This window comes from Ahaetulla prasina, chromosome 1, assembly GCF_028640845.1.
Source record: "Ahaetulla prasina isolate Xishuangbanna chromosome 1, ASM2864084v1, whole genome shotgun sequence".
NCBI classification, from domain to species: Eukaryota; Metazoa; Chordata; class Lepidosauria; order Squamata; family Colubridae; genus Ahaetulla; species Ahaetulla prasina.
The window spans coordinates 22,223,119-22,237,361 of NC_080539.1; the positions used below are offsets into that span (position 1 = coordinate 22,223,119).

Consider the following 14,243-nt stretch of genomic DNA (forward strand, 5'->3'; position numbering starts at 1 on the left):
TTCTAGATATAATGGGCTTCTAGCCCTCTCTTTTTAAGACATGGGTGTGTATTTATTGATTTACATCAAACTGCAGTAAGATATTCTGCTGTTTTTGGAGGACTTTTCCTGAATGGAACTCTAGACTTTGACCCCAAATTCTGCTCCTGTCAATAATAAAACTTGAACTGCGATGGGGGGGGGTATATAAATTTAATAAATATATTTCTGAAGCATGCTTTGTACCTCACGTAAAAAGCATTGGCATCTCCTTCCAAATGATTGCTTATCATCCTCCCAAGTATTGGACTTAATCAATCAGATTTTAGCCAACCAGCTTTAATGTCCAAACACAATTATTTCAGGACTACATTCTTAGATGCTAGGATTCCTCAAATCTCTCAAGTCCTACTCCATTGTCCACTCATATAAAATATATAGGGAATAATAATGCTAACTCCATATAATTGTTTGATTCAAATTCAGTTTCATTTTTGGGGAGGGGGTGTTCCATGTTTTGTCCTAATTTTGGAGCACAGCATAACAACATGCAGAAGCTGAGAACGCCAGTTGTACAGCAATTAATTTCCTCAAAGATTCATATTTTTGAGAGGGTCCAAAATATGTCCATTTACTTGCTGAGTTGATTGAGGAATCCTTGCTAAAGACAGCAAAAAATATGTAGGAATGAGACAGAAATTCTCCATTCTGACCTTACTCTGAGCCATTCAAATCCACTTTGCACCTTCTTTTTATTATTATTTTTTTCTGGAAAGAATCAAATACTTGAAGTAAGATAATTCCCAAAAGCAGAAGTAATATCCCCACACACTTGTCCAATTTTATTTTGGGTTGCCAAATGCAGGCAGAAAGTCAATTTTAAAGACAAGAGATTGTTTTCACATACAGAATGTTTTATTGGTCAGTGCATTAAATAAGTATGTTTTTGGTCTCTTTGGGCTCTTTAATATTGCCCCCACTGTTCTGTAGAGGGGGGAAAACACCCCAACACCCAAAAAAGGAGAATACAAAACATTCCATATACAGTAATGAAACCTATAGTAAACAAGAAGAGAAGTAGATGCAATTCAATAAAAATTTATGAACCTGAACAGTAATAATAAAAAAAGCTGCAGAGAAGGGGTAGGTAGATGTCCCCCAGGCACTCCATTTAGGATCTGCATCTAGGAATATTTGGGCCAAAGAAAGCTTCCAAATCCTATTTCCATTCCCTTAAGTAGTTACCACATCAAAGCTAAAAATTAAGCAAAATTTGCAGCAAGTAATTCTGGTGAAACTATTTCTGAGACAGCCCACAGGAGAAAGTAGCAAGATTCTGACATTAGCCTCCCACTCATCTTTAAAGTAGTTTGCCTGAAATCCAGTTGCTGGTTTGGATACATTGCTTTGCCACTTAATATATCCATGAAGTTCACAAGATCTGACCAAAACTTTATTCATATTGGCATCCTCCATTAGGAAGAGAGCAGATACATGAGTAAGGTATCAAAAGAAGCTGGGACATTTTCAAATGTTCCTAATGCATGGATATAAATTAAATAGATATATTTAATATTTCACATATATATTTATATAATACATACTGTCTTGACTAGCATACCGAATTCAAATGCCTGCTTAAAGTGTGCTTTGCGGACTTTGATAGCAACTTTTGCATTCTTTGATTCATCGCCATCCCTGTAAGGAGGGTATGAGGTGAGGTTGTGGGATGCTTCCAAGGGCTTATCCTCAGACCACCCCCTAACCATGGAACAAAGATGCTTTGCTGAAGGACTTCACAATGTTACCTTGGTTTCATCCCCAGCAGATTAAATTCATCTTTAACTGTTCCAGTCCTAAATACTGTAATGTTTTTCCTCTTCTCCCAAAGCGAGCCTTGCCATACCAAGCAGCCTGCAATGCCTCCTTCACGGTGTTGGGGATGATGAAATCTGACCAGCTTCCTTTGACTACTTTAAGAGTCCTGCAGACACACCTTCTCCCCTCTGGCCACTGAGTATTGCCTTGTGTGGCCATTTTGGCTTGGCTGCTAAACACACCTGGGATCTGCAAAGGAATGTCCTTGCTTAGTATCTGACTAGAGCTGTCTGAGAGAGAGAGTGAGAGAGAGAAAGAAAGAGACAAAGAGACAGAGAGAGAAAGAGACAGAGAGATAGAGAGAGAGGGAGAGAGAAACAGAGAGAGAGGGGGAGAGAGAGAGAGGGAGAGAGAAACAGACAGAGAGAGAGAGAGACAGAGCGAGAGAGGGAGAGAGAAACAGAGAGAGGGGGAGAGAGAGAGAGGGGGAGAGAGAGAGACAGAGAGAGGGAGAGAGAAACAGAGACAGAGACAGAGAGGGAGAGGGAGAGGGAGACAGACAGACAGACAGACAGAAACAGAGAGAGAGAGGGACAGAGAAACAGAGAGAGAGAGAGAGAGAGAGAGAGAGAGACACAGTGCTATGTGGGCTCTTTATAAACACATGTATACCACTTTCCTGAAAGAACAGATGATCTGTTTATGAGAGAGGGGAGGAGGGAGAGGGAGAGAGAGAGAGAGATGTGTGTGCATATGCATGTTTCTTGTTCATTTAGCCATTAAACACCCTTGGGATGTTTTTCTGTTGCTGAAACCATCTTTCCTGAAATTCAAAGGGGATCACATTTTGAACTGTTTATTTGGATCTCAGGCTTGGCCAGCAGAAATTGGGGCAGGGAGAAAGTTCCTACTCACAAACAAAGAGAAAGCTTTGCAGTGTGCAGACATATAGTGCCATTCCAAAATAATGCAATTCTGGAGTAGCCATTCCACAAAAGATATTTTAGCATTATTTTTGGAATAGGGTTCTCCCAAGCACCAGAAGGTAAGACAAGAAGTAACAGATGGAAACTAATCAAGGAAACAACTTAGAACTAAGGAGAAATTTCCTAACAGTGAGAACAATCAACCAGTGGAACGGCTTGCCTTCAGAAGCTGTGGGTGTTCCATCACTGAAGGCTTTTAAGAAGAAACTGGACAGCCACTGGTTGGGAATGGTATAGGAACTCCTGCTTCAACAAGGGGTTGGACTAGAAGACCTTCAAGGTCCCTTCCAACTCTTCTTATTCAAGATGTTAAAGCCAGATCCAGCTAATAGTCGGGCTTCTTTTGAACTTGCCAAAAAGAAAACATATTCTGACACATGGCTAAATCCACCATTCTGGTCATCTATCAAAATTCACCTACTCTCCAGCCTCAGTCTATGCTAAAGAGAATGATGGTGAATGTTTACCCCTTTGCCTGGTGAGATTTGGTAGAAACTAAGCTTATGGAATTCACAAATCAATTTCTTTAGCTTGTCCTCTATTAAACCAATAAGGACAGCCTTACACCCTTATCAAGTGCAAAATATACTGAGGGCAGTGCCAAGTACGCCAGCGTATTTTTCTACCTCCTTGAAGTCTGTATGAAAGCACTTCAATACTGCTGTTTGAGGAAGCTCTTAGGAGTGGGTCTATGACAATTCGCAATGGCCTACTTGCCACGGCCAACTCATCACAGCCGACTTGCCATGGCCAACTCATCACAGCCAACTTGCCGTGGCCAACTCATCACAGCCGACTTGCCGTGGCCAACTCATCACAGCCAACTTGCCGTGGCCAACTCATCACAGCCAACTTGCCGTGGTCAACTGGCCACAGCTAACTTGTTGCAGGACAACTCACCACAGCAAGAAACCCGCTGCAGGACAAGAATTACACTAATATTAAAGAAACCGTAGAATAGAATCATTAAAGAAAGGATGCAAAAGGAGGGACAGAATGAAATGTGAATGGCAAAAATTTAAAAAAAATGATTTTAAATAATTAAATAGAATTGTTAAATTGTTCTGCGGTGAGTTGTTTTATGGTGAGTCGGCCATAGCAAGTTGGTCGTGGCAAATTGCCCCATTCCACTTTGCGGTAGCCTCTGGATTAGTTCCCAGTCACAACCCTGAGCATTTCTGCAACTGCTTCTGTTTTACATTTCAGACAATGGCAATGAAGGGAGAAGAGAAACGTGTGCAATGCAGCACAAAGGCAGGCAGGCAGGTGGACAGGTAGCTACTTCCTTGCTTGTCAGATTTTTCTTTATCATCCAATCACTACTTCCTGTCATCCTCTTTATGGTAAGACTCAAACATATGAAACCCAGTATGGAAGAAAAATCTTGGGTATAATGGTAGGGAAGAGAGATAAGGGAAATCATCCCGAATAAGACTTAAGTACCTGGCTTCTGTCTGCCATGTTTCTGCAAATTACTCCTAGCCTTTATCATCCAGGAACTTGCAATATATACCTTTTAGGTATCCATAATCTCATTTTGCAATCAAAAAGCAACAAAATGGTACAGTTGAGCAATATAGATCCTATCAAAATGATTTCATTTCGTAACATACAAGAAGACTGCTGATTATCAGAAACTATAGATGTACAAATTGTACATATCTTAAAGGACCATCTGCAATCAAATTATAAAACCCAAATCATTTCTAGCTGTTTGATTCAGCAGAAGCCTTCAGATAATGTTTTCCAAACCTTCAAGATATGGGCCCTTGTGAGAAAGTGAAATAAATGTAATTTTTAATAGCTTTCAAAATATTAAACAAGTTTCAGTAAAGAGAATATAGGAACGGTACCTTGAAACAGCCTTCAGCTACATTTATAAAGATTATTTTCTTTCTCATTTTCCATGATAATATATCTTAAGCAAAATTAGCATTAAAAAAAAGATCATGTGTGCTTTAATTTTCATCCTTGTTAATTAAAAGAGGCCCTTCTATTGCTCTAAGACAAACTTATAACAAGTTGTAGGTTGATAAACACATTTTTAAAATCTAATAAGCTGCATTGAATTGTGTTGCAAGAATTTCAATTTCGGTAAATGAACTAAGGCGTATCTTTTATACAGTTAGCAAACTATTTGTATGGCTGCAAGATTTTATGTGAATTCTACTTAAGTACTGGAAAGCCTTAAAACCACCTCAACTGTCCCTCCTAGTAGATACAGGGACAAAAATCTACATATTTCAATTCTAGAAGGATGGGTGTGATGTTACATCTTTTGTAACAAACAAGGCAAAAATGTGTAGTAGCAACTTAGAAAATCTATTATATAATCTTTTGTTCATCACAATCTGATCACATCTAATGAAGCAGACTGAGATATACAGGACCATATGTGACAATAAATTTATTAATATTTAATGTGCCACAAGACATTTCATTTTTTTTCCTTACATGCTAGAAATGACACACTATTCTTGTCTCTGCCATTGACATCTCATGGTTGAACTAAAATCCAATGGCTGAGGCAATTTTCCACACTTTGCCTGTGGAATTTCGTTCATTTGTTCAGTTATGAAGGTTATAGGAGCATTATCAAAATATATATCAATAACAGGTCCAAATGAACTTTAGTAAAAAGTGAAATAAGGAAGGAATCTAAAAAAACACCTTACAGGTAAGAAATTAACCACAGCAGAACCACAGATGGTAAACTCTAGCAAAATGATAACATTGTTGGTTTTATAGACCTTAATTTTGGATTATAACATCAAAGTTACTACTCAAAAATCTAGTTGGATTTGGGGGAGAATTAAAGGAAAGTATGTATATTCCCTAGAGCTTGGCTCTGTGGCTATACGAGCCATGTCCATATAATATTCTTGGCAACAGTATTTAAGGAGGCGGCATTAGATCTGAGGTGGCACAGTGGTTAGAGTACAGTACTGCAGGCTACTTCAGCTGACTGCTAGCTGCAGTTCAGCAGTTCAAATCTCACTGGCTCAAGGTTGACTCAGCCTTCCATCCTTCCGAGGTGGGTAAAATGAGGGCCCAGATTGTTGCGGGCAATAGGCTGACTCTGTAAACAGCTTAGAGAAGGCTGTAAAAGCACTATGAAGCTATATATAAATCTAAGTGCTATTGCTATTACGTTCTTCTCAGCTGCTTATTTGACTTTTCAAGCTAGCCTACAGCTCTGAGATTTTTCTGGTTATCTCCAAACTACATGTTCACCAATTCTGTTTAGTTTCTCAAGATCAGTCAAGTTTGGCTAGGCATTACAAATCTGGATAACAGGAAGATTTATATAGAACGATGGTTTTCAGACCAAGCTCAGCTGTGTAACTGAGGTTGCTTGAATGCTTGGTGTGAGTTCTACAATTAGAACATCAGTAACAGTCTTGAAGTGATCATTAACTATAGCTTACTTCTATTAATTGTCCCTCCTCCCTTGCAATATGAACTTGGGCTGTTTTCTGCAGTGCATAGTCCATTCATTCAAAGCAATGGTAGGGCCAATAAACAAATTCCGCACTCTTCGTGGATTGGGTGTGTGTGCTCTAGAATGTTATTCCCAGAATGTTCTAGACTGCAGCACTGGCTCCATGGCAGAGAAGGTTACATCAATGATGTTACAGAAAAGCTCTACAAATGTTGGTGTCTTTATCACATGAGACTTCTTGGGATTGGAACTTTATTGTAATCACCTGAGACGGGCCTCAAAACAAGAACAAAAATAGCATGTATGTAAAATGTGAAGAATATTTTTAAAAGATCATGGAAAGTTCAAGGAAGGTATTCCAATTGGACATGGCTCCATCCTCCTGACCTGCAGGACTTCCCAACAGGAGTAAACAGAGGTCTCTTCAAGCCTTTGCTGTTGGACCTACCAATGAAAAGGAATCCATTAACATTTTCTAACTTTTGGACAGTTGCTACTGTCATAGGAGCAACCAATTCAATTTCATGTCTTTACTTTCTTGTCATGTAATATTTAATCTTTTTAACTCTATTTAATTTTAACCTAATGTAAACCCAACCAAGCTTGACTTTTCCTCCAGTAACACCCACTGTTTTTTAGGCAATTTATCACACACAAGCCAAAGCCAGTTCTTGACTTACAAAAAGATCTACACCCTTGCTTTACAGATTTAAAACAAGCAAAAAACAAACCACTGTGCAGAAATCTACCCCAAAGGGAATCCTGGAAAGGTTTGGATGATGAAGGGATTTCAATTAACAAATTGTTGAATGGATGCCAGGTGGATTTTCTATTCTAAGTAGATTCCCTGAGGCTCATAGTGGTGCCAGCCTTGTCTCGTCGTCTCAGAAATTATGCTTCATCAATACAGAGCAGCGGCATCTGGTGGGTATGAAGGTGTGTCAAAATTAGCAAGATGGCAGATGAAATATCACATGTAAGCCCCTCCTTGAAGGACGGGGCCTGAATCATATTCCATCCACCATTTTGTTGATTTTAATTCACTACTGAAGACAATGCTGATAATATACAGTAATATTCCAGAATAAGCGTAACAAAATGGCAGCTTTTCCAAAGAGGCTAGTTAAATGCTTCTGGATACTTCCGAAGATGTGGGTGCTCCATCACTGGAGGACTTTAAGAAGACATTGGACAGCCAATTGTCTGAAATGGTATAGGACAGGGGTCTCCAACCTTGGTCCCTTTAAGACTTGTGGACTTCAACTCCCAGAGTTCCTTAGCCAGCTTTGCTGGCTGAGGGACTCTGGGAGTTGAAGTCCATAAGTCTTAAAGGGACCAAGGTTGGAGACCCCTGGTATAGGACAAGGGTGTAAAACTGGTCGGCCCGTGAGCCAGATGCATCACGTGCAGGCCAGTGGTGGGTTGCCCCTGGTTCGGACTGGTTCTATAGAACCGGTAGTAAAACCAGTGGGAGGCTCCGCCCACTGACCCAAACGTCATCAAAACTCTTCTGCACATCCGCGCAGGCAGGATGCAAACCGGTAGTAAAGATAAGTAGAACCCACCCCAGCTCTGTGAAGGGGGAAAACGCTGCAAAAGTCACATGATGGCAATGTGATGCCATGAAATTGATACCTGTGGTATAGGATCTCCTGCTTGAGCAGGGGGTTAGATTAAAAGACCTCCAAGGTCCCTTCCAACTCTGTTATTCTGCTCTGTTTGGTTCTATTCTATATTACTATTTCTGTATTACTCGGCTATTTGAGATCTGCTGTATGATAGCATTTCCTAACCTGGTACATCCTAACTGACTAGAATTACAATTCCAACCACCACTATTCTTGCTTGGGGAGCAAACTGGGAGGTGCCAGGCTGCTTCTATGTGTGATGCACAAAAGAGGAAAAATAGTGTTTCTTGTCTATCATTTTTAATATTAAAAAGTGAGGCACATTAATTCATGCTTCAATGACTTTGTTTTCCTTTTTCCTCTTCTTGTGTTTCTCCTTCTGTGCCATCTTATTATTATTTTTTTTCATTTGAAACACCAAATGCAAGAACCGCTTGGATTTAATTACTGTGTAGGAAGCTCTGGAAATTTTCAAGCTGAGTGGTGGGTTAGCCATACATTATTTAGATATATAATAAATAAAAGTAGCACCTACCCACGGAGTGTTAATCTACTTTAGACATTTAAACAAATTGGATTTCACAATCAAATCCGCTTTCCAGTGTAAGTATTTTTCTCGGGCTAACACCCGGAGTGAAAAATGTAAATGTAGCAAAAAAAGCCATGTGGCCAATATATATATATATATATATATATATATATATATCACAACTTCACAAAACCTTATATGCCTTTTGGTAAATGTTGTCTGTTAGAGAAGGCGCCACCAAATTCCTTCTGATATTTTTGCCACTGGAAAAGTGAGTGAGTTAGAACTTTCTCAAATGCCCAACAAATAATTACTCTTGGAAAAACACTGTTCACAGCCAAGGTGGTACCAAAGCAATTGCTGAGGGGGAAGACCAATAAAAGAGAGGATCTTCTAATGACACTTCTCCACATGTTGGCATTGCCTTGCACAACTGAAAGGGAGAGGAGCATACGGACCTTACCAGGGGTGAAATCCAGCAGGTACTGACAGGTTCTGGAGAACCAGTAGCGGAAATTTTGAGTAGTTCAGAGAACTGGCAAACACCACCTCTGGCTGGCCCCAGAGTAGGGTCGGAATGGGGATTTTGCAGTATCCTTCCACTGGAGTGGGGTGGGAATGGAGATTTTGAAATATCCTTCTCCCAGGAGTGGGGTGGGAATGGAGATTTTGCAATATCCTTCCCCCAGGAGTGGGGAGGGAATGGAGATTTTGCAGTATCATTCCCCTGGAGCGGGGTGGGAATGGAGATTTTGCAATATCCTTCCCCCAGGAGTGGGGAGGGAATGAGGATTTTGCAGTATCCTTCCCCCAGGAGTGGAGAGGGAATGGGGATTTTGCAGTATCCTTCCCCCAAGAGTGGGGAGGAAATGGGGATTTTGCAGTATCCTTCCCCTGGAATGGTGTGGGAATGGAGCTTTTGCAGTATCCATCCCCTGCCACGCCCACCAAGCCATGCCCACAGAACCCCGTAGCAAAAAAATAATAATTGAATTCCATCACTGGACCTTACTAAAGTTTTATTGCCTCTGGTCACTTTTCGCCCTGGGTCTGCTGTCATCCAGAAGTGAAGAAAGGATCTGGTTCGAATGGTGCCGCTTGTTTTTCGTGTTTGCTCGGAGCGGGGCGCCCAGGATCACATCTTGTCCTGAGCCTGGTTCAACGGAAGACAAAGAATCTGAAAACAAAGGAAACCGGGACGGGGGTATTGTTTAAAAAACAGGGAGGGGAAAGTGGGAAATTCCCTGGCCACGGAGGACCCAAAGTCTGAAAGCTTTGGCTGCCAGAGAAGCAGACAGATCAATGGCAGTAAATTATAAATACTCTAATCCAGGGGTCTCCAACCTTGGCAACTTTAAGACTTGTAGACTTCAACTCCCAGAATTCCTCAGCCAGCTTTGCTGGCTGAGGGATTCTGGGAGTTGAAGTCCACAAGTCTTAAAGTTGCCAAGGTTGGAGACCCCTGCTCTAATTAACTGCTATCCAGATAATCAAGAACTGGTTTCTTGTAGCAGTCAAAGTGCTGCACTAGAAACTGGGAGACGGTGAGTTCTAGTCAGTGATTTTGGGGCAGACGTTCTCCCTCAACCCACCCCGTCCCACTGGGGTATCTTTGTGTATCACAGATGTGGGATTCACTTATCTTCCCTACTAGTTCACAAATGTGAGCATGCGTGCCGTCCACGTGTGCTCTATGCTCATGCCTTCCACGCATGTGCATGGCCTCCAAAATGTGGCTAAGTAGGACGGCATTACGTCAGAGAGGGTGGGCGGGGCCTACCGTCGTCGCTGCTACCGGTTTGCCTGAACCGGACAGAACCGGCTGAATCCCACCACTGATGTGGCTGCTCTTCCTGTATTGCCATACTTATCCAAACTATAAGGGGCCCACTCCAAAAATGCCCTTTTGCCCTTCCAAAAAATGAGATAATATCACCCAATTGGGAAATGCGGCGTGGTTTTGCTTAAAAATTTGTACCAATAATAATAATAATAACGAAAACAACAACAGAGTTGGAAGGAACCTTGGAGGTTTTCTAGTCCAACCCCCTGCCCAGGCAGGAACCCTACACCACTTCAGACGAATGGTTATCCAACATCTTAAAAATTTCCAGTGTTGGAGCATTCACAACTTCTGCAGGCAAGTTGTTCAACTTATTAATTGTTCTGTCAGGAAATTTCTCCTTAGTTCTAAGTTGCTTTTCTCTTTGAATAGTTTCCATCCACTGCTTCTTGTCCTGCCCTCAGGTGCTTTGGAGAATAGCTTGACTCCCTCTTCTTTGTAGCAGCCCCTAAGATATTGGGACACTACTATCATGTCTCCCCTAGTCCCTCTTTTCATTAAACTGGACATACCCAGTTCCTGCAATGGTTCTTCATATGGGTATGTCTAGTTTAATGAAAAGAAGGACTGGGGGAGACATGATAGCAGTGTTGCAATATCTCAGGGGTTGCCAGAAAGAAGAGGGAGTCAAAAATTGTTCATTTCAATATCCAGGTACAAATGCAGAAATCCATTTTAAAATTTGGACAAAAATGCAACACATCCTCTTATAAAAAGAGAAACTGAGTTGCTGAAGTGCATATATCAGGGGTGTCAAAGTCACGGCCCGTGGGTCGGATGTGTCATGTGCTGGCCCCACCTGGTTTAGCGAAGTGGGGAAAAGTCCCGATATGTCACGTCACGACGCCGTGATGACGCAAGTTTGACACCCCTGGCATATATGATCAAATGTCCAGGGGCTGGCATCCCTGAATAGACAACAACAATAGACCTTCTTTAAGTCTTTAAACTGGACTTCTGGCAAACTACCTTTCATTGCCCCTCCAAGATAAGATAAGCAGGTCCCTTAAAGTAAAGCCACTTTTGCCGGCACTCACCATGGATCCCTATCATGTGTTCTAAAATTAGCACCCTCTCTGCTAAAATCTTCAAGGCCTCTCGCAGTTGTTGGACTCCTTCACCCTACAGAGGAGAGAAAAAGTGAGGGAGAGACAAGAAATTTGTGCACGGTGTTAAACTCCTATTTCCTCTTTTTCCTTTTTTTAAAGCAAATGAGAAGTATTTCAGTAACTCATTCTTAAGGACTGGCTGCATTGTTTCAAAATGGTTGGTACAGGTAATCCTCGACCTATGACTGTAATGGAGCCTGCCTGTTATAGTCCTATGCTGTAAGGGTCATAAAACAGGGCCAATCAGGTGACTGACCCAATTTTATGATCTTTCTCGCAGCAGTCATTAAGCAAACACTGTGGTCATTAAGCAACCCAATGATTTGCTATGGGTTTGCTAAAAGATACATATGTGCCAAAACCTGGAAGTGTTAGTTTTCGATAAAACTATTGTCAGTGTTCCAGAAAACTCCCAACTCCAAATAAAACTCCTAAGCAAGTATCTTTCAAAGTTCTATTTACTAGCATAGGTAAACTGGCACATCTGGGAAAACCCGGACCTCTCAGATTCGGGTTTTCCCTCAGTAAATCAAAACCCACAAAACCATCCCCTCACTCCTCAATTGATCACGTGCTCCAATTGCCAACCATCCCATCTCGAGACGGCACTCTGACCACTCCTTCTCCAGATTCAGGATCAGCCTGACCTTGACCAACAGGAAGAATGCTACTGTGTCTAAAGACAACCCCTCTACTAAATCCTCCCTCCTACTTTCCCACACAGGAGAAAGTGGCAGCACGGAAGCTTCCGGCCTAATATGGCTTCCAAAGCTGACAACTATCATAAAATGCAGTCATGTGACCATGGGACGTTGCAAACAACTGTAAATACAGTCATATTGATGAGCACCTGAAATTTGAGGGTGAAGGTTCGTTCTCCAAGCTTATGGGCTGGTTTCCGAATGTTTCATTACCAGGCTAGGTAACCTCTTCAGTGGTGTTTAGGGGATGTCAGTGTCAGTGTTCCTCTGTTTATAAGGGCTTCAGGTATGGGTGAGTCAAGTGAGGGTCTTGTAATGGGTTAGGGTTAGGTCACAAGACCCTCAGTTGACACACCCACATCTGAAAGCCTTATAAACAGAGGAACACTGACATCCCCTAAACTCCATTGAAGATGTTACCCAGCCTGGTAATGAAACATTCAGAAACCAACCCACAAGTTCAGAGAATGAACCTTCACCCTCATCCTACACCTGAGCTACAGATTTATCGCTACTATGGCAAACCTGAAATTTGGTCATGTGACTGCAGAGAAGGTCCAACCATCAGAACTTGGAATCCCCTTTTTTGGATCAGTCGTAACTTTGAGTGGTAAGTGATCAGACATAAAGTGAGGGCTACCTATTTTTAGTTTACAATAGCGGTTCCCAAACTTCCTAACTTTGCAGACAGGGAGGGGTGAGAGGGAATGGTTTTGGGTGAGCATGTGTGCGCCCACCCTCACCCGCCACTCAGGCAAATGGAGCTGCATGCACGCATACACTTGCCCGCCGTTTCCGTGACCTAGTTCCGAACAGGCCATGGCCTGGTACTGAGCCAGGGGTTGGGGACCTCTGGTTTACAATACAGGTGGATTCACCTGTACTTACACATTTGTGCACGCACACACACAGTTACACAGCATTTGAAAAGACAGCGTAAGGATGACCTTCACATGCTATCTTTCTATTAAATGCTTCTATTACAAGAAGCATTTTGCCATTCTTGGTGCTTCCTCTACCACAGGTTGATTAGAAGCTTTAAATTTCACACACCACTCTGAATTATCCATTTATGGCTGATATGCAGGTCTGGAGAAATAGATGATGGCTAACCAAGCAGAGTTGCTGCTTGTTTGCAGCTAGGACAAGGATAGAAAAAGGCTTACTTTGATAGGCTGTTCCTAGCCATCAAGGAACTGGATTCACTTTTGATGGTCAGAACGTCAGATTAATACACTAATCCTATTTCTCACTTGATAGTTACATTTGGCGTTTCGTCTTTAGCAGTTCATATTTACCATTTGGCATTTCATCTCCTCTTGTTCGGATCAGAGCAATTGGGAGCAAAGAGGATTTAAAGCCTGACATGCAATGACTGGAAGCTCTAAATAACAACATGGAGATATCATACAATGGTATTTCACATTTAAGACCAGACCTTGATGGCGTTTGGAGATTTTTCTTACACTCCACACCTTCCGAACTCCTGCAAATTTCCATTCTGTCTGACCAGTTTTTGAACCTCTACCTGAATTAAGGCATAGAAGATCAACTGGAGTCTCAGAATGAATTGCAATTAATATGCAGAGGGCACTTATTCTCTCCACCTCCCCATTTCCAGTTATTTCTTCCACAGAGACAGGAACTTCTGAATTAGTGTCTGGAGGCGACTTGAAACCAGTGGTGGGATTCAAATAATTTAACAACTGGTTCCCTGCCCTAATAACCAGATGGGTGGGCATGGCCAGGGGGGCTGGCCAGGGGGTGTGACAGGCAGCACTCGGCCTCCTGCACCCCATGGAAGCAAAAATGGGCCACGGGGGAGCACCGCACACACCTCGTGCTCAGTTTTGGGCCTAGTAGGCCTCCCTGCACTTACCTGGGAGCCAAAATGGGGCGCGTGGGGACTCCTGGAAGGGGTGGGGCAGGGCCAGCAATTTAACAACCGGTTCGCCCGAACTGGCCCGAACCAACTGAATCCCACCACTGCTTGAAACCGAACCAAAATCTAACCCACCCACCCCCAAAACAAATGGTGTACACAGAGTTATCACTTGCTCAGATTTATATTTAGTTCTAAGACATTTGCCCTTCCCCGAGTAGCCAACTCCACAATCAGGGAATTTACTGAATCTGAATTAACTGGGAAGTTTGAGTTTTCAATGATTGTGAAGAAGCGTTTTTAGGAAACGAATCTGCTACATCAAA

General features: G+C 42.1%; 1 protein-coding gene across 5 annotated transcripts in view; it reads right to left on the reverse strand.

Moving 5' to 3' along the window:
• Positions 1-905: 905 nt before the first annotated feature.
• Positions 906-14,243, reverse strand: part of COL26A1 (collagen type XXVI alpha 1 chain) — a 211,133-nt gene continuing 197,795 nt past the window's right edge. For 3 of the 5 annotated variants that reach the window (XM_058164388.1, XM_058164390.1, XM_058164386.1), the window contains 3 exons: positions 11,263-11,347; positions 9,395-9,559; positions 906-6,669 (listed from right to left, as the gene is read on the reverse strand). In XM_058164388.1, coding sequence (XP_058020371.1) covers positions 9,402-9,559; positions 11,263-11,347 — 243 coding nt within the window. In that variant the 3' untranslated portion in view covers positions 906-6,669; positions 9,395-9,401. Of the gene's footprint in view, positions 6,670-9,389; positions 9,560-11,262; positions 11,348-14,243 lie in introns of all 5 variants that reach the window. The other 2 variants (XM_058164389.1, XM_058164387.1) reach the window with 2 other exon arrangements.